Source organism: Pelophylax lessonae (assembly GCF_965119305.1).
Source record: "Pelophylax lessonae genome assembly, chromosome: 4".
Lineage (NCBI taxonomy): Eukaryota > Metazoa > Chordata > Amphibia > Anura > Ranidae > Pelophylax > Pelophylax lessonae.
Window position 1 is genome coordinate 502,786,711 of NC_138771.1, and position 20,708 is coordinate 502,807,418.

A 20,708-nucleotide genomic window follows, 5' to 3' on the forward strand; every position below is an offset into this window, starting at 1 on the left:
TGTAAATGGCTGGTTTATCAGTCGCCATCATCTCTGTGATTATTCTGTCCAGCAGTTGGGATCTTCCATCAGATTTTAGCCACCTGTTTTTTTTCCTGAAACATATGTTATTGTTGCCTGGGATAGGGATTATTCACCTTGTGATTCATTTTGTTTTTTCAGTGCTGCATTATACAATTCAAGATGATGAACTCTTAGATGGGCCCAAAGATTAGACGTATTTTTGGTTTTTGCAGTTATTGATCCCATGCTTACATTGTTTTTGCAAGTGTTGCACAGTGCTGCTGATTTTCCAGGAAATGGGAAAGAGGAATAGTCCCAGACCACACTTTTAATTTTTCTATCTCCATTGAAACAAAGTCAGACACTAATACAGGCTTACACAAAATGGCTGGCTGGCACCCTGTGGTGGGTGGCTGTCTGGCTGGCACCCTGTGGTGGGGTGGCTGGCTTGCTGCTGGCACCCTGTGGTGGGTGGCTGGCTTGCTGCTGGCACCCTGTGGTGGGTGGCTGGCTTGCTGCTGGCACCCTGTGGTGGGTGGCTGGCTTGCTGCTGGCACCCTGTGGTGGGTGGCTGGCTGGTGCACACTACACAGTGGACTGTGTGGGACTGGGTTGCTGGCTGGCACCGGGCAGCTGTGGGTGGCAGCGGCGGCTGTGTTACAGAACAGATACAGAACGTGTGTCAGACTGTTGGTCACTGTTCACTCACTAGATGTAGAAGAACTGTGCCGCATGCAGACTCCAGTGTGGCCACGGCGGTTAAAAGACACTTTAATGAGGCAGAGGGAGACGGCCTTAGAGCTGTCCTGTGCGCGGTGGCACAACATACGCGATGACGTCCCGAAAATATTGGTAAATCAAAAGGCTTATTCCGATATATCCGGGAACGTGCATATCGGCCCCCGATATATCGGCGTGGCCGATATTCGGTCGATTTCCACACAAAATTATATCTATCATATATATATATATATATATATATATATATATAATATCTCACAATGTATTTGTACATATTAAAATATAAGGTTGCCATATGCATCTCTTAAATACCATAACACACTAAAATAAAAACTAGACCAAAATCGTGGTACTCTTAGAGGACTCTTTTTTTTTTTTTTTCTTTTTTTTTTTTTTTTTAATGGCGTATCCATTCAATTATATCCTTCTTGTCTGCATATATATGCATGCACAATATAGTGCTTATTAAAGAATCTACCTGCATTACAATACCTTTGAGTTTCTAATACTCAGCCCAAGGAGGATCTGGATATACCTAGCCTTCCAACAAGATCTCTACGGTCAGCCATTCCCTATACACCCCAGCGTCCCCTGGGAGTTACCTACACATACACATGATATATTGTGAGATGAGTACTGTTACAGTTCCCTAGGCCCTAAAGAAGCACGCAGCGAAACGTGTTGGCCTTGTAGGAATCTCTATCACAGTACACACTAGAGCCGCGTTTCCAAACCTTTTTTCAGTCAAGGCACCCTTTAAAAAATATGGACAGTTTCAAAGCACACCTTAAAAATGATGGGACGTCTTTGAGGCACCCCTAAAAATTATGGACAGTCTCGATACCCCATTCTAAAATGTAAAATCTATTCTAATGGTTTTACATAATGTAGCAACATCCACAAGTCCCAAGTAGGACACCCAATGTTAGAGGTGATTTTATTCTTCCAAACCAAACACACTTTTGCAAACTGGTACTGACTAGTATTCCAGTGTTTCTTTTCTACCTTAGTTTTTCCTTATCACTCAGTTAATGTGACCCCAACACTGATGGAGAGGGCAAGGGAGGGTCAAACACGGATGTTATGCAGGTGACTGACTTCCTCCTTATCAACTGATGATGCTATTGGTTGTGAGGACACCGACAGCTAGAAGGTTGTAATGGTGCATAATGAAAACCTGTGGCTTTGTGTAACTAAAAGGCAGGCTTTATCCACATGCTGGCTTGTTTACAATTTTTGGGCAATTTTTAGGCATTTTGCCAAGGCACCCCTGAAGACATCTCAAGGCACCCTGGTTAAAAAAGGCTGTACTAGAGTACCATGATTTTGGTCTAGTTTTTATTTTAGTGTGTTATGTTATTTAAGAGATGCATATGGCATCCTTATATTTTAATATGTACAAATTGTGATATATATTATAATATACACACACAGCTGCTAGAAAAAGTATGTGAACCCTTTGGAATGATATGGATTTCTGCACAAATTGGTCATAAAATGTGATCTGATCATCATCTAAGTCAGGGCTCAAAATTTCAAGTAATGAGCTACTAGCCAGGCCTTAAGAGTTACTCGCCACTTGTTGCCCCACCCAAACCCTACCCTGCTCCCCCCTAAACACGCACTCGTAAAATATCTCATAAAATTGCACTGTTAAATGTTTTATTAAGAATTAAGTTACAAAAAAATATTAATAACAACTTTAGAGTGCCCACAGCGTGCCCCCTTTCAATGCAGAGTGCCCAGAGACCAGCGTGCACTTACTGATGCAGCGGAGGCTTCTCCTCAATCCTCTGCGTCTCCCGAGTCCTGCTGCTCCTCCTTGGCCAATGGTAATTGTTCGCCTTTTGGCCAATCAAGAAACGGGTCTCGGACCAGCTTCCTGATTGGCCAGGAGGAGGATCAGGAGGAGGATCCATGTGACAATAGCGAATATTCATTCGCTATTGTCACACAATGGGTGAGCTCAGGGCGCACTGCTCTGTGCCCCGGGTCCACCCTTTTCTTACAGCACAGCCCTTACTCGCCATCCTCATCATTCCACTCGCAAAATGCGAGCAGGCGAGTGAAATTTTTGAGGGCTGATCTAAGTCACAATAGACAATCAGTCTGCTTAAACTAATAACACACAAAGAATGAAATGTTACCATGTTTTTATTGAACACACCGTGTAAACATTCACAGTGCAGGTGGAAAAAGTATGTAAACCCCTAGACTAATGACATCTCCAAGAGCTAATTGGAGTGAGATGTCAGCCAACTGGAGTCCAATCAATGAGATTGGAGGTGTTGGTTACAGCTTCCCTGCACTATAAAAAACACACACCAGTTCTGGGTTTGCTTTTCACAAGAAGCATCGCCTGATATGAATGATGCCTTACACAAAAGAGCTCTCAGAAGACCTACGATTAAGAATTGTTGACTTGCATAAAGCTGGAAAGGGTTATAAAAGTATCTCCAAAAGCCTTGCTGTTCATCAGTCCATGGTAAGACAAATTGTCTATGAATGGAGAAAGTTCAGCACTGCTGCTACTCTCCCTAGGAGTGGTCGTCCTGCAAGAGCACAGCGCAGACTGCTCAATGAGGTGAAGAAGAATCCTAGAGTGTCAGCTAAAGACTTACAATCACTGGCAAATGCTAACATCCCTGTTAGCGAATCTACAATATGTAAAACACTAAACAAGAATGGATTTCACGGGAGGATACCACAGAGGAAGCCACTGCTGTCCAAACAAAACATTGCTGCACGTTTACAGTTTGCACAAGAGCACCTGGATGTTCCACAGCAGTACTGGCAAAATATTCTGTGGACAGATTAAACCAAAGTTGAGTTGTTTGGAAGAAACACACAACACTATGTGTGGCGAAAAAGGCATAGCACACCAACATCAAAACCTCATCCCAACTGTGAAGTATGGTGGTGGGGGCATCATGGTTTGGGGCTGCTTTGCTGCATCAAAGCCTGGACGGATTACTATCATCAAAGGAAAAATGAATTCCCAAGTTTATCAAGACCTTTTGCAGGAGAACTTAAGGCCATCTGTCTACCAGCTGAAGCTCAACAGAAGATGGGTGTTGCAACAGGACAATGACCCAAAGCATAGAAGTAAATCAACAACAGAATGGCTTAACAGAAGAAAATACGCCTTCTGAAGTGGCCCAGTCAGATTCCTGACCTCAACCCGATTTGAGATGCTGTAGCGTGACCTCAAGAAAGCGATTCACACCAAACATCCCAAGAATCTGAACTGAAACAGTTCTGTAAAGAGGAAACGTTTGGTTGAAGTTATTGCTGCCAAAGGAGGTTCAACCAGTTATTAAACCCAAGGGTTCACATACTTTTTCCACCTGCACTGTGAATGTTTACAAAGTGTGTTCAATAAAAACATGGCAATATTTCATTCTTTGTGTGTTATTAGTTTAAGCAGACTGTGATTGTCTATTGTTGTAACTTGGATGATAATGATCAGATCACATTTTATGATCAATTTGTGCAGAAATCCATATCATCCCAAAGGGTTCACATACTTTTTCTTGCAGCTGTGTGTGTGTGTATATGTGCGTGTGTATATGTGTATGTATGTATGTATGTGTGTGTGTGTATATGTATATGTATATATGTATATGTATGTATGTATATATATATATATATATATATATATATATATATATATATATATATATATATATATATATATATATATATATATATATATATATATATATATATATATATATATATATCACAGTGCCTTGCGAAAGTATTCGGCCCCCTTGAACTTTTGGACCTTTTGCCACATTTCAGGCTTCAAACCTAAAGATATAAAACTGTAATTTTTTGTGAAGAATCAACAAGTGGGACACAATCATGAAGTGGAACAAAATTTATTGGATATTTCAAACTTTTTTTTAACAAATAAACTGAAAAATTGGGCGTGCAAAATTATTCAGCCCCTTTACTTTCAGTGCAGCAAACTCTCTCCAGAAGTTCAGTGAGGATCTCTGAATGATCCAATGTTGACCTAAATGACTGATGATAAATAGAATCCACCTGTGTGGAATCAAGTCTCCGTATAAATGCACCTGCACTGTGATAGTCTCAGAGGTCCGTTTAAAGTGCAGAGAGCATCATGAAGAACAAGGAACACACCAGGCAGGTCCGAGATACTGTTAAAGCCGAATTTGGATACAAAAAGATTTCCCAAGCTTTAAACATCCCAAGGAGCACTGTGCAAGCGATAATATTGAAATGGAAGGAGTATCAGACCACTGCAAATCTACGAAGACCTGGCCGTCCCTCTAAATGTTCAGCTCATACAAGGAGAAGACTAATCAGAGATGCAGCCAAGAGGCCCATGATCACTCTGGATGAACTGCAGAGATCTACAGCTGAGGTGGGAGACTCTGTCCATAGGACAACAATTAGTCGTATACTGCACAAATCTGGCCTTTATGGAAGAGTGGCAAGAAGAAAGCCATTTCTTAAAGATATCCATAAAAAGTGTCGTTTAAAGTTTGCCACAAGCCACCTGGGAGACACACCAAACATGTGGAAGAAGGTGCTCTGGTCAGATGAAACCAAAATCAAACTTTTTGGCAACAATGCAAAACGTTATGTTTGGCGTAAAAGCAACACAGCTCATCACCCTGAACACACCATCCCCACTATCAAACATGGTGGTCACAGCATCAGGGTTTGGGCCTGCTTTTCTTCAGCAGGGACAGGGAAGATGGTTAAAATTGATGGGGAAGATGGATGGAGCCAAATACAGGACCATTCTGGAAGAAAACCTGATGGAGTCTGCAAAGGACCTGAGACTGGGACAGAGATTTGTCTTCCAACAAGACAATGATCCAAAACATAAAGCAAAATCTACAATGGAATGGTTCACAAATAAACATATCCAGGTGTTAGAATGGCCAAGTCAAAGTCCAGACCTGAATCCGATCGAGAATCTGTGAAAGAACTGAAAACCGCTGTTCACAAACGCTCTCCATCCAACCTCACTGAGCTCGAGCTGTTTTGCAAGGAGGAATGGGCAAAAATGTCAGTCTCTCGATGTGCAAAACTGATAGAGACATACCCAAAGTGACTTACAGCTGTAATCTCAGCAAAAGGTGACGCTACAAAGTATTAACTTAAGGGGGCTGAATAATTTTGCACGCCCAATTTTTCAGTTTATTTGTTAAAAATTGTGAAATATCCAATGAATTTTGTTCCACTTCATGATTGTGTCCAACTTGTTGATTCTTCACAAAAAAATACAGTTTTATATCTTTATGTTTGAAGCCTGAAATGTGGCAAAAGGTCAAAGTTCAAGGGGGCTGAATACTTTCGCAAGGCACTGTGTGTGTGTGTGTGTGTGTGTGTGTGTGTGTGTGTGTGTGTGTAATATATAATACAGTATCTCGCAAAAGTGAATACACCCTCACATTTTTGCAATATTTTATTATATCTTTTCATGTGACAACACTGAAGAAATGACACTTTGCTACAATGTAAGGTAGTGAGTGTACAGCTTGTATAACCATGTAAATTTGCTGTCCCCTCAAAATAACAACACACAGCCATTAATGTCTAAACCATCTGCAACAAAAGTGAGTACACCCCTAAGTCAAAATGTCCAAATTGGGCCCAATTAGCTATTTTCCCTCGCCTGTGTCATGTGACTCAGTGTTACAAGGTCTCAGGTGTGAATGGGGAGCAGGTGTGTTAAATTTGGTGTTATCGCTCTCACTCTCTCATACTGGTCACTGGAAGTTCAGCATGACACCTCATGGCAAAGAACTCTCTGAGGATCTGAAAAAAAGAATTGTTGCTCTACATAAAGATGGCCTAGGCTGTAAGAAGATTGCCAAGACCCTGAAACTGAGCTGCAGCACTGTGGCCAAGACCATACAGCGGTTTAACAGGACAAGTTTCCCTCATAACAGGCCTCACCATGGTCGACCAAAGAAGTTGAATGCACATGCTCAGCGTCATATATCCAGAAGTTGTCTTTGGGAAATTGACGTATGAATGCTGCCAGCATTGCTGCAGAGGTTGAAGGGGGGGGGGGGGTCAGCCTGTCAGTGCTCAGACCATACGCCGCACACTGCATCAAATTGGTCTGCATGGCTGTCGTCCCAGAAGGAAGCCTCTTTTAAAGATGATGAACAAGAAAGCCTGCAAGCAGACTAAGAATATGGATTACTGGAACCATGCCCTGTGGTCTGATAAAACCAAGATAAACTTATTTTGTTCAGATGGTGTTAAGCGTGTGTGGCGGCCACCAGGTGAGGAGTACAAAAACAAATGTATCTTGCCTACAGTCAAGCATGTTGGTGGGAGTTTCATGGTCTGGGGCTGCATGAGTGCTGCCGGCACAGTTCATTAGGGGAACCATAAATTCCAACATGTACTGTGACGTACTGAAGAACATGGGAATCCTCCCTGCAGAGGCTGGGCCGCAGGGCAATATTCCAACATAACGGCCCCAAACTCACCTCCAAGACGACCACTGCTTTGCTAAAAAAGCTGAGGGTAAAGGTAATGGACTGCCAAGCATGTCTCCAGACCTAAACCCTATTGAGCATCTGTGGGTCATCCTGAAATGGAAGGTGGAGGAGCACAAGGTCTCTAACATCCACCAGCCCTGTGATGTCATTATTGAGGAGTGGAAGAGGACTCCAGGGGCAACCTGTGAAGCTCTGGTGAACCCCCCCAACCAGAGGTGTAACTAGAACCTACAGGGCCCCGGTGCAAGAAACCATGAAGGCCCCCCCAAAGACCCCTAGCCGAGGCCCTTCCCTTCAAGCCTGGGGCTGTTCCCACTGATCCTGGGGCCCTTTAATCTCGTTGTGGGGCCCTTTATTACAGTCCCGCAGCAGGACCCTTTTTCAAGTTCTGCAGTGGGCCCCCTTCCTGCCATCTTGGGGCCTCCACACGGTGGTGGAATGCCAGGGCCTGGTCGCAAGTGTGACCTTTGCAATCCTGGAAGTTCACCCACTGGTGTCACTAGTTTTTATTTTTTGGTATTTTAATTGTATTTTATCATTTTTATTTTTTTACAATGTTACTGACTAGGACTCTTTCCATTCAGAAATGGAAGGAGCTGGTAAATTGCATATCTACCGACCCCCCCCCCCCCCCCTCCTGGTTCTCTATTGTGACACATCCCTGCCGCCCCTCCTATCCAGGTGTACAGGGGAGCATGGGGCCCGGTTGCAATTGCAACCCCTGTAGTTACGCCCCTGCCCCATGCCCAAGAGAGTTAAGGCAGTGCTGGAAAATAATGGTGGCCACACAAAATATTGACACTTTGGCCCCAATTTGGACATTTTGACCTAGGGGTGTATTCACTTTTGTTGCCAGTGGTTTAGACATTAATGGCTGTGTGTTATTTTGAGGGGACAGCAAATTTACACAAGCTGTACACTCACTACTTTACATTGTAGCAAAGTGTCATTTCTTCAGTGTTGTCACATGAAAAGATATAATATATTTACAAAAATGTGAGGGGTGTACTCACTTTTGTGAGATACTGTATATATCTGGTTTTGTATACTGTATAAATCTGGTTTTGTATACTCTATTCTGACCTGAAAAGTCAGATTTCACCCTTTTTGTTTTTTTAGCTCTGAAGCAGTTTACTCCCCTGACCCCCCCTTCTTCACTGTACCTGCGCTGTCCCTTTTTTTTTCATGGTACATATGAGGTACTCAAGGCAGGCTTGAGCAGGCTGCAGTGTGCAGCTAGAAATGGTAGCATTCCTACCTACATATTTGGTGAATTACTCCCTGGGAAGTGGGAACCGGTTGCTAACAAGGCATTTAAAAAAAAAAAAAAAAAACTCTTAGAATTTATTACTACTTTAAGTGGTGTCATCTGCCTGGCTGTACAGTGTGGCGGAACTGTGTAAATCTTAGGAGAGAATGAACAAAATTAAAAATAATCTGACAAAAAAAATATGCCTTTTTGTTTTTCATCTGTTTTATTTAGCTGTTTTCCTGGATTTTAACGTAATAATCCGACACTTGTAAGAATGAACTGCTTTTTTATTCTTTTGTGTGGTGTAGCAATGCAAGTTATACGTGTGTTTTTTTTTTTTTTTTTTTTTCCCTTTTTGTGTCTCAGACCAGCCACTCGCCGTAAGCATGACATAGAGCCGAGTCCCGTTACAGACGATGCCCAGAAGAAGTTTGGAAATGCCAAGGCAATCTCCTCTGACATGTACTTTGGGAAGCAGGACAATGCCGATGTGAGTAATATATTATGTATGTGAACAGGTTTTGAAGGGCATTGGTCACAAATCTGTGCAAGGGAGTGCATTATGAAAATGGTCATCTTAAGTGAGAATACCTGTGTGTGCATCCATAGACACATGCAGCGTGGCTCAGGCCCACCCCCCACTCCCACTTTACATGGTTTGACTGACAGCAGCAGGAGCAAATGGCTCCCACTGCTCTCAGTGAAGCTTGTGTGAGAAAGGAGTGAGGTGTGGGGGGGGGGGCCTCCAGCCGGGCACAGCGCTGGATTGATACAGGACTCTGGTAAATACTGTAGGGAGGAGGGAGGGGCTGCTTTTTGAATTGTTTGTTTTTTACTATGATGCATTAAGGTAAAAAACTTTTTGGCCTTTAGAACCATTTTATGTTTCCTCCACCCCTCCCACTTTCTGCGCCTCTTCATATTTTACGGAGACTGCCCATGACATAGTGCCCATATTGTTAGGCATTTGAAGAGCACTTTGGGCAATCCTAAGTTGGGCACTTTTTATGCCAGGTCTTAGTCTCATTAAAAAATATATGCCCAGGCATTAACCAAATTTACCTCCAAAGCTCTCTTGATCTCTAGATCAGTGTTTCTTAACCTTTAAAGAGGTTGTAAACCTCAGAAAAAAAAAGAAAAACCTGAAAAACAATGGCATAATGAGCTAGTATGCATCGCATACTAGCTCATTTAGAAATACCTACCTTAGAACGAAGCCCCTGCAGTGCTGCCCGCTCATCGGTAACACGGCAGAAAAAAATGTAAGTTTCCCTGCTTATAATAAAACGTATCAAGTAAAAATGCCTAGGCAGTCTGAAAATCCCACAAAATGACCTGCTTTTGGTAAAAAAGAAACCCTAAGGGTGGAGGGAAGTGAAGAAACAAGCTGGTCTTGGAGTGATTAAGGTGCACTTAGCCTTTTTAAAGCCCCCCCCCCCCCCCAAGGCCTTAAATTAAGCGTTCCTCTTTAGCCTCTCTCTATAAACTGTCTTTACCAATACTCCTTCCTCCATTGTGAGAGAAAGGTGTGGGCTCTCCAAAGAAACACAGTGAGTGTTTTACATTTGTGATTTCTGTAATTGGCAATCACAGTGATCGCAAGCCACTCTGATTTGATCTCGTCGTCATTAGACAAAGGAGATCCCAAGCATTGTGCTTGTGTCAGGCATGCACACCAACAGTAAGCATAAGCAAATGTTAAAATGCAGGTAGGGGGTTAGTGAGAAACTGTTTTTGTTATTTCCTATGACATCACTGTCAGGGTTAAAAACTTCTTACAGTGACAGCTGCTGGGAGGTCAGCCCCAAGAAACACGTCTCCCAAGAGCCCTTTCCCTACACACACACACTGTGTGGCCATGCTACTGGAAATCCAGTCAGCAGCATTGTTTTCCTGGGATAGTAATTCATGTATACACATGCAAAGCGATAGATGTTGTCCGCACAAATTGAATTAGGAGAACATGAATATCTGACTGAACGACAGGCTGGCCACAAGAGGGTACTTTACTTGTAGTATTTGGAGCACAGCTGTTTCAACGTTTTACTACTTTGGTACGCTGACTTTTCAAAGTTTTTCTGTTTTTATGGGTCAGTTTTTTTATAGAAATGCTGCCATGAGCTTTTTTTGTGTCCTTTTTGATGTGGAACTGTAATGGGTTTCTTACACCTACTGAACTCAGGACTTTTCACTGCATCAGTCTTGTTTCCCTTTTGAGATGTGGAGATATACCAAAGAACACAGATTGCTAGCCCTTCCCTTGCTTAAATACCTAAAACAAAGCTTGCCATACACTGTTCGAACTTTGCCCAGATCCTGATGAACTGGACGAAACTTGCTCAGTATGTGGCTCTGTTGGTCACCTTGTACCCAGCATCCCTTGATTCAAAAATCAAAGTAGCCAGGCAGAAAATGGTCAGCCAAACAGCAACTGTATTCAGTCAAATACAGCTGCTGTTTAAGTATTTTGACAGCTGGCAGATGTCAAGTTGCAATATCCACAGTGGGCGGGAGCAATCTATTGATTCATGCTGTGTAGCGTGAATGGAAGGATCTGATACTTTTTTTTATTTTCCGGCAGGCTGAATAAAGAAAAATGTCTATGTCCTAGTATAAACAAGGTCTATAAATGAAAGGAAAAACCTATTCTGCTCCCTTTCCTCTGTTTGGTAAAAGCTGAGGAAATGCGAGTATACTATCTATTTTTATCCGACAGGTTTCATGGTTACCTTGTCACTTCAGGGCAGCGCTTTCCTGCCAGCACTTCACCTGCCTTTATCTGTTAATGTAGCACAAAAACCTCTTGTGTTGGCCAGTGTCTGACACTTAGAAGAGCGGTTACATTGCTCCCTTGGCCTTCTAAAAGCGATAGGGCTTAGCGATTTAACGCAAGACCTGAGCACTGTTTCCGAAGAGGAGTTGACAAGATGGTTGCAATAGAAAAGATCAACAGGGGAGTGCTGATAAGGTGAGTGTTAGAGGTTTGGGAAGAGGAAAATTCTCCAAGGACACTGTCCTTTTGTCCTTGTCTCCTTTAGGGAAGCCAAATCATCCCCAAATAATCATCATAAACAAAGGTTGCACCACTAAAATACAGTAGAAATTTTTTTTTTTTTTTTACTGTGAAAAGAATAATCTACTTACCCAGATATAATAGAGTAATCGTGTCATGCTAAAAACACTAAGGACCTTAAGGCCCGTACACACGTACCGATCGTCGGCATACAAACGTCGGTGGACGAAGGATCTGCCGATTGTACGCGTGTTAGTATGGTGCCTCCGACAGATGTCTGCGCACAATCCGCGGACAAAAGTCTTTCTTGCAAACATGAAAATATTTGTATGCCGACACCAGAACGGACGATTGTTCGCCTGTCAGTACACAATTCGGCCGACAGACCGCAGATTTGCAAGACTGGGCATGCTCAGAAAATAGAAAACACAGGGAAAGTTAACCATTACATGACATCACTTCTGCAGTCGGCGGACAAAATTCTTGTGCTGTCCTTGTGCTGTCTTTGCACTTTTCAGCAGACACCGACATCCCGGGGAGAAAAGAGGAACATTTGTAAGCCGACCATCGGTACGTGTGTACGGGGCTTTATACTAATTGTAAATTTTACGATACTACTGTTATAAAGATCACCAGCCAAAACTCACATCAAAGCCTTGGTCTGATAACATTCCAGATCATAATTATGCTATAATCCTATAGCACTTCATAAAGTACAACAGTTATAATTCTTGTACAAATTCCTCATTGGTTGAAAATATGCCATATATTCCCCAGTCAAACGGACCACCTGTATACTGCACCTGTAAACTGTATATTGCCCTATAGGCAGGAAAAGACAAAGCTATTCCCAGCTACACACCTTTTTTATGCAGGGGTTTGTGTAAGAACTAAACCAGGAAGTTCACAAAATGACCACTTTCATGTCAAGCCTGGTTCACCTACTATGTGCAGAAAAGTAAAAAGTAGTAAATGGTAAACACAAGGAATGCCTGTATCACTTGAATATGTTCAGTAAGTGGTTTAGATCCTGAAATGACATTGTGCTCTTGGTTTCCATAACTCTGGTTTGTTTCTCTTATTATATTGAGAACAAGGGCCCCCTTAAAGTGTTAGAGGCATTTGACTTCTGCTTCTCTTTCAGTATGAGACCAGAGCTCGGCTGGAAAGACTCTCTGGAAACGCCTCCATCAGCTCCGCTGACTTGTTTGATGAGCAGAAAAAACAGCCTGGTGGTAAGTAGGAGTCTATTTCTGTGTCATAAATGGACAATCTGCTCACTATAACTATTTGGAGGACTAACTTATAGTTCAAAATTAACACAGGACTTGTAGCATCATGCAGTAATGATACATTTTAGTTCAGAAATATCCATGTACAACCCAGTGAACAAAAACCATAGAAACAACTATTTTGGGTGTCCCCTGCCCTTTATCAAGTTAAGATAAGCTTTGAAATTGAGAAAGGACAGGGATGCTGGAAAATGTAGTTCCAATGGTTTTTGTTCAAGAAGGATATTTCTTGATCAAGCCCTCACTGTTCTGTGTAGTTGCAGGTACTGTGGTGTAGTTAAACCTTGCACAGCAGGACCCCTGTGCTCCTTCTACCAGCAGCTCAGTTCTCCCAACCAGCAGTGATTTGGCAGCCTTCTGATTTTTTAACACAGACCAGGAAGAGGGGGGGGGGGGTGGGCTGAGCTGAACTGCTGGTTCTCTGCTTGGAGGGGGAACTGAACTACTGAACTTCTGAAAGAAAGGAAAACTTAAGTAACTAACTTCTGTGAACTTTGAGAATTAATTACTCTGCTGTGCCTGCAACTACAGAGGGATCAGTGAGAGCTTGATTTACAGCTATTTTACGGATTAACAATATGTACAGTAAATACTTGACTGTCTATAGCCTGGGCACAGGTTAAGGTTAGGTGCATTGCCCACTGTAGGTATTTTTCCACAGAACCCCTCTTGAGGTTAAAGAATGCCAGCAATGTTTTGCCTGAAGACTTGTTGATCAGGGATGTTTATTACTGTCCCAGCTTACAAAATCAGGTTTAGGATTAGAGTAACATTAATGTTATGCCTGTGACCAGCTAAAAGTAACGCAGTCAGCCATTTCAGTTCTGCCCAAGAGCAGACACCTCAGAATGTCTGCCATTACCTTTGATAAGCAGAACAACCCTTCTTTGTGTGCCATATTAGCCCTTGTTGGAGGGGCCTGACCTCTGCCTAAGTCCTACAAAGTGCTTTCTTGCTGTCCAATGAGAGAGGTTTTTCACTGTGGGTAATGACAACAGTTGGTTGAGGAATATGGAGAAATCAGACCTTTATAACCTAGTGAGACTACTTTCATGGCAGATGAGGGCTTGTTTTCTTACACTGCTCTTAGGATTTTAACAGTTTAAAATGTCTGAACCAGCCAACTTTGGGTGCGTGTATACCCAGCTTGGGGTCAATGTCCCCTTATCATCCTGAGTGTTCTAGTTATTAGTTTTGGTCAATGCAACGTTGCACAAATTGGTTCAGTTCAATCTTGTGTATGCAGCATTGTTTGTAGGAAAACTTTTTTTTTATTTTGTTCCCTCTCCAGCGAATTACAGCCTGTCCAATGTTCTACCTTCTGCCCCAGATATGGCGAATTTCAAACAAGGTGTGAAATCGGTAGCGGGAAGGCTTTCCGTACTAGCCAACGGGGTGATGACCACCATTCAGGTTTGAGTGTTTTAAAAAAATGTTTTTATGCTATATAGTTACCATGTAGTATGTGGCCCCTGCGTATATTGTCTGGGGAGAATAAATAATAAACTAAAATAGGGTTTAAAAAATCCAGTACATTTCATTTCTGTAATGCCTACACATTTTCCTATGTTTTATGCCTTTAACTGGCTGCTCATAGTCTTTACGTGAACAGCCTGGATTGGTATAATAGGCTTGCAGCTGTAAGTCTAGTACTCTTCCCCTTTTTATTTATTTTTATTTTTTTTCACCAGTGGTTGGACATCAATGCATCTCTAAGGATGTAAAAGGATGATCATCCATTTACATCAGTTTTCATACGCATCCATCAACCTCTGTTTTTTTTTTTTTTTTTTTAAACTGATCAAAGCCCTATTTTTGTTCTGTTAAAAAAATTAGAAACTGATGAGAACTGATATAAACCTTATCCTTTTCCTTTTTTAAAAAAAAACATGACTGAACCGATGAAATGAACAGTCTAGATGTGTGAAGGGGCCTATTAGTGACAACTTATAAGGTACTGAGAAGTGCCACCTTCTCTACGTCATTCATGGTTCCTGGGCCTCTCTCATTCCTCTCGGGAGCCCTGGATCATGGTAAACTCTGCCGAGCTGCTGAGTGGGAGGGTATGTTCCCTTATCTTCTCTGTGTCTAATGAACCCAGAAGCATTGACAATTTGATCACTTCCAGAGCTGTTATTACTCAGCCGCTGTGGCTGGCGAAGCAACTAATCAAGTATGAAAGAGAAAATCTAACTAAAAGAATAGGACTTTGAAGGTACCACACATATATAATGTAAAATCAAACTTTTATTGTACACAATAAAAAGACATCGATGTCCTATTAAAAGACAAAAAACTTGCTGCATGTCAATATTACAAATACGTAGTTAAATTGTATGTCATCACTGATCATGTCCGCCAAACTCGGGCAGTTATTTGCTTGCTATAACTTTGACGCGTTTCACGGATCCATGCCTGCTTTATCAGGAAAACAAATAGTCAAGCCTTGTGCTTTACATGTGAAATATCAACAAACCTAATTGCAATTCTCTGGATGGAATCGAACAGATCCTTGGAAATTTGTCCACGAAGAGTCTTCTACCAGGAACCAGGCTTGTGTCATAACTGATTTAATGTCCCATTTAGGAAAGCTCTGTCATCTTGTTGTTAGAATTGCTCTAGCTGTCCAGCTTAGGGCTTGTATAGGGACACGAAATGTCCTCCCTGGTGATTGCTGCAGTGGGCATGGACCTGTAAACTGCATCACAGTTACAGCAAGCAGTTAAAGCAGTAGTATACCGATTTGTGTGACTTTTACCTACAGGTAAGCCTATAATAAGGCTTACCTGTAGGTACAATTAATATCTCCTAAACCTGCACGGTTTAGAAGATATTTGCACTGCATGCAGCCGCTGATGCTAGCGGCGCATGCGCTCTGAAGGTCCGGTGGGCCTTCAGAGTTCCTTGCCAGAAAGTTAATCCCCCCCGCGCGCACGCGCGGGAGTGACGTCATTGCGGCTCCGCCCACTCACAGCGCCGGAGCCGCCGAACCTGGAAGAGACGCCGAGGGATCATGTCCGCTCCCACAGCGGTGTCCGGGGGTCCATGTCGGGACTTCGTTTTAAGGTAAGTATTTCATAATGAGCTAGTATGCAATGCATACTAGCTCATTATGCCTTTGTCTTGCAGGGTTTTTTTTTTTTTTTTTTGTGAGTATATTACCGCTTTAACTGCCCAAGTTTGGCAGAGATGAGTGATGACATACAATATAACCTGATGTATTTGTAATATTGACATGCAGGAATGACATAGATGTCTTTTTAATATGTGTACAATAAAAGATTGATTTTACATTATATACGTAGTACCTTTTTTAAAGTCCTCGATCTCTTACTTCGGTTGTCTCTTGTATACAATTTTCATAGGCTGTTATACCAGACACTACGTGGCTAAGATATAGAAGGCCCCCAATGGGATCCCTTCCTCCCATTATATATTTTTGCCCAATTAAGTATGAGCTGATATCTCCATACTTGTAAAAAAATGTAATAAAAACCATTTTGAAGCAACACACCATATTCCCCCCCACCCCCAGGTCCCTTGCGTGCACACATGTGTTGCTATGGACAGCAATTGTATCACATGTTTGGGTATTGTCGTGAATGTCAGAGTGAAAACAATAATTCTCGGGCCATAATTAACTATTACCTCTAAATGTTTAAGGATTTTCCTGTTGCTTATGGACAATTTTGGGTACTGTATTTTTTTTTTTTCTCTGTTTCACGCACATGCGCACTTTTAAGACTTCACGTGAGTGATATCTAATTAGGCGACACAGCCCCACCTTTTTATAGTTCACCAGAAAATGCTTATTATATTGTGTTTGTGAACACTAATAAGCAAAAAATAATTTTATTTTTTCCCAAAAATGTTGTTTGAACTGTTACGCTAATTATAGTGCAACATAAATTGCAACTGCCACCATTTTATTCTTCTTATTGGAAGGACCAAGTCCCTAAATCAAAACTCCAGTCTGCAGCAATCCATCTATAATGTACATGTTGAAGATCGAGTTTACAAGAGAGGGCTTCCCATACTGCTCCTGTCCAATCCTCCCCTAAGGCTGGGTTCACACTTGTGCGATCACAGAACTCATGTAGTTCACGTCGCATTGCTGTGCAGATCACATGCGATGTCTGTGCGATGCAAATTCAGCCATACAAACTGGCTGAAATCGCATCGCATTCGCACCAAAATGGTGCAGGGCCCTTTTTTTCTTTTTGGTCTGCACTGGAATCGGAACTCATGGGTGTTTTACATCTATGTGATCTGATTCCTGCAACATTTCACAGTTCGCACTGTGATCTATGAACCGATCTGGGGGTGCCATTAACTTTACATGAAACAAATGGGTGACTTCCTGCGCTAATCCACCTCACTTAACATGCCCCAAATTCACAAACAATATCTACAGATAGCAGCTCCTACCAAAAAGCATTCACAAATGCAAATAAAGCTTAAACCAAAAACTGGCAAAGCGCTACCTATTAAAGTACATCAAAAATCTTCATATATATTGAAACTAGTGCATAACCCACAGCTATGAATAATTATGAAATTATGTGCAAATATACAACTATGTAAACAAATATGTGCAACAAGACCGACAATTAAACATTTTTTTATAATCAGTCCAGTGCAAGATATATATTGCTAAAAATGAAGTCCAATTTATGCAAAGAAATTATAAAGTGCATCCATATACAGTCCAGTTTATGCAAAAGTTATATAAGGTGCATTTATTTAAATTCCCAGTTAGTGCATCAGAAATGATAGTCGTGTGTACAATAATCCCCTTTTTGGTGGGCTCTCGCCTGTTTGAATGGACCTCACCCAGCAGGGAAAGTCTTACAAGCATTTTATGTGAGGATCAATGAGCAATGCAAAACTCACGTGAAGCAAACAAAAGCCCATCTATAGTCAATGGGTCTTATGGGTAGCTGAAGGACATTTCCCACTTCCTGTCTGCAGATACTCAAATTAAATTCACAGGCGCATTGTGGTTAAGTTGGGGGATTAAAAACTTCAGAACAACACGCCAAGCATCAGATAGAAGAAAATGGGATAGAAATGGGCCAAAGTTTTGCTTTAACTGGTTGATAACTAATTTGCCACATAGTCTGCATTTTCATGCAACCGGTGCCCTTGGTTTGGGGGTTGACATTGTTGGCTACTAGACATTCTAGAGGTACATTTCACCTTATGGAAGGTGTGTATATGGTACCTCTGAGTACATCATAAATCTCTCTTACTTGAGCTCACCTACAACCAGTTTCTAACAAGCAGAGGTATCCAGATGGAAGAATTGATCCATAGCTGGACATATCCGTTTAGAAAGCTGAGGTGTAAGTTTCAGGGTGCCAATTACAAACCTGTTAATTATTCACTTTTATGTTGGGAAAACCCCTCCTATGATACCTGAGAATTTTATCCTAACATGGTCCACCGCACTCTTATTTAGGCTTTAAACTGGTGTGAATTATACATAGGTGTGGCTAGTCTAAAAAAGCTGTGTATATGGCTTGTGTTCTTCAGCTAATACAACAGGAAAGGGTCCCTACTGCATCAGTATGCATACAAATGCATATTACAGTACCTCACGTTTTTTATTTTTTTTTCTGACCACCCTTACATAATTTTTGGGGTCAGTGCCGCCTGAGACTGTGGAGGACAATCCTGTTCCTTCCAAAATCTAAGAGGTGCAGTTGTTCCTAACCCATCTCTCGATCTCACTTGCTCTGTTCTTGTCAGGCTAGTGGACTAGTTCCACAATCTCCCCTCAAAGCATTGGGTCATAGAGTGAGATCTGTCTGCCCAAGACCTTCAAGCCCTCCCATGGATTTGAACCCATGCATAGGAGTCTCCCAGCATTGTATTTGAAAATTTACACACCAGATTTTTGCAGGATGGGATAAGGCCTCCTATAAGTTCTGAATATGACCACCCTGTTGCAGAATCTATAGTTCCCTCCTGGCTCTGGTTCAAACAAATTTCTTAGTTCGGGGTGAAATCCTCTTATCACTGCTTAACCCAGATCCTAAGCCAAGGGTCCTTACTGCTTCTTCATTCCATCTGCACCCACAATCCCCATGCTGATATATCCTTAACTTGGAACAATTCTTCATTCGACTCCAAATAGAATATCCTTGTCTGAAGACTTGACACCTTTTAAGACCCCTTTTTACTCTGCATCCTGACCTCCCTGATTATATGGAAAAGTGGGCGACAAAAATAGTTACCCATTACCCCCCCCCCCCCCCCCAGGAAAAATGGGATAAAACCTTTACACTAACTCACTGTTTATCCCTAACCAACAGGCCAAGGGGACCAGTTGCAAAATTCTCCCTCACTGGTACAGATACCCAGTCTTTTTCTCCACCGCATCTGCCGCTTGGTGTCTGATAGATGTTGGCGATGCTTAACCCACCCAGGGAAAATGGTCCCATATTTGGTTGGCCTGCACCCCTATCAATGCGTTCTGAGACAAGGTCCTTAAGATTTACCTGAGTCACTGATCTAGTTATCTGCAACTCTCCTCACATGCTGCTACTTTTTCTGTGTTCATGCAGTGGTCTCTCTGCAGAGATCAGACACGTTCCTGCTAAGTCAGTGGGGGAGCAATAGCTTTGCTGATTGCAGAGCTCAACATCTGACCCAGCAAGGTAGACCTCTGTAGAGGGACCACTGCTTTCCCACTGGGGGCAACAGTCTTTCTTTACAGCATGATGGCTGGAGACAGGCTTTTCTACTCAGGCTGTGGCTGCTTTTTAAAGAACATAAGCTGTAAGACTTTCCACACAGGTTTGTTTTGATTTAAACTGAAAGTTCAGATGGGTTTTAATGATCTGCTATTAAATGTCAATTATTGCTGCTTTTTTCAGGATCGATATGGATCTTAACAGCTTAAGTTACTACGTTGGACACGAGGACAGGACATTCGCATCATGTGCCAGGAAACAGGGGCTTATTAATTCCCGTCAGGTTAAAGGAAAACATACACTGTTTATTGTGCCTTTTATATCAGCTGCGCGCAACATGAGGATCCTACAGTCTCTTCCCTTATGGACTTTTGGGTTTATTTTCACCAGCATCAAGCGAAAAATGCATCCTCTTTTTAAGGTCTCTATTCTACTACAGGGTTTTAAGCTTGGTGTACAGAGGACCATGAAGTGAAGGCAAATTATAGTCTGGACTGCTATAGCTTAATCTTTATTATTGTATATTATAGGCCACTAAGGACATCCAGGCTTTAAAAAAAAACGTACACCAAAGAATAAAACACTTTTTCCTCTTTAAAGTCTGCATTGCAGAATATCCTTTTTGCGCTAATAATTTAATTTTGCTATTTATCTTGTATTTGTAATCAATAGTTTTATTATCTGTGTGCAGCCTTTGTTTTCAGAGGAACTACAAATCCAAGCATTCTGGGTCCTTATAGTTCCAAGACAACTCGAGGAGCCTACAGTAGAAGACCCTAGTGGGTTATTATTTAGACCAAACTCACGAGGAATACGTGGGTATTGGTGCTTATTGGTAGAACTGCATTGTCAATGTTTTCTGATTAAAAATGGACCAGTTACAAGCATCTTGCTGTATGACCATAGTTTTCCGCAACGTAATATTCAGTCAGCCTGTTCAGAGAGATAACGACTGTTTAACAAAGTGCACCTGCCGTTATTAAAATTGATGTTCCATGACAAATGAAAGGTGAGCTTTTTACCTGGTATTTTTAATAGTTTGTGAAGGGGAAAAAAAAAATATATATATATATATATATATATATATATATATATATATATATATATATATATATATATATATATATATATATATATATATATATATAAAAAATTTTTTTCTTGCTCACCTATACGTACGTCATGCCCTCTGCCAGAGGGCGCGGCACGCAA

At 41.7% G+C, this 20,708-nt stretch overlaps 1 protein-coding gene across 1 annotated transcript in view; it reads left to right on the plus strand.

Moving 5' to 3' along the window:
* The window catches only part of ARFGAP3 (ARF GTPase activating protein 3), a 91,739-nt gene extending 71,947 nt beyond the window's left edge, over positions 1-19,792 (plus strand). Inside the window, exons 15-18 of the mRNA XM_082256535.1 lie at positions 8,860-8,983; positions 12,651-12,741; positions 14,090-14,211; positions 19,680-19,792. Coding sequence (XP_082112661.1) covers positions 8,860-8,983; positions 12,651-12,741; positions 14,090-14,211; positions 19,680-19,697 — 355 coding nt within the window. The 3' untranslated portion in view covers positions 19,698-19,792. The remainder of the gene's footprint in view (positions 1-8,859; positions 8,984-12,650; positions 12,742-14,089; positions 14,212-19,679) is intronic.
* The last annotated feature ends 916 nt before the right edge of the window (positions 19,793-20,708 follow it).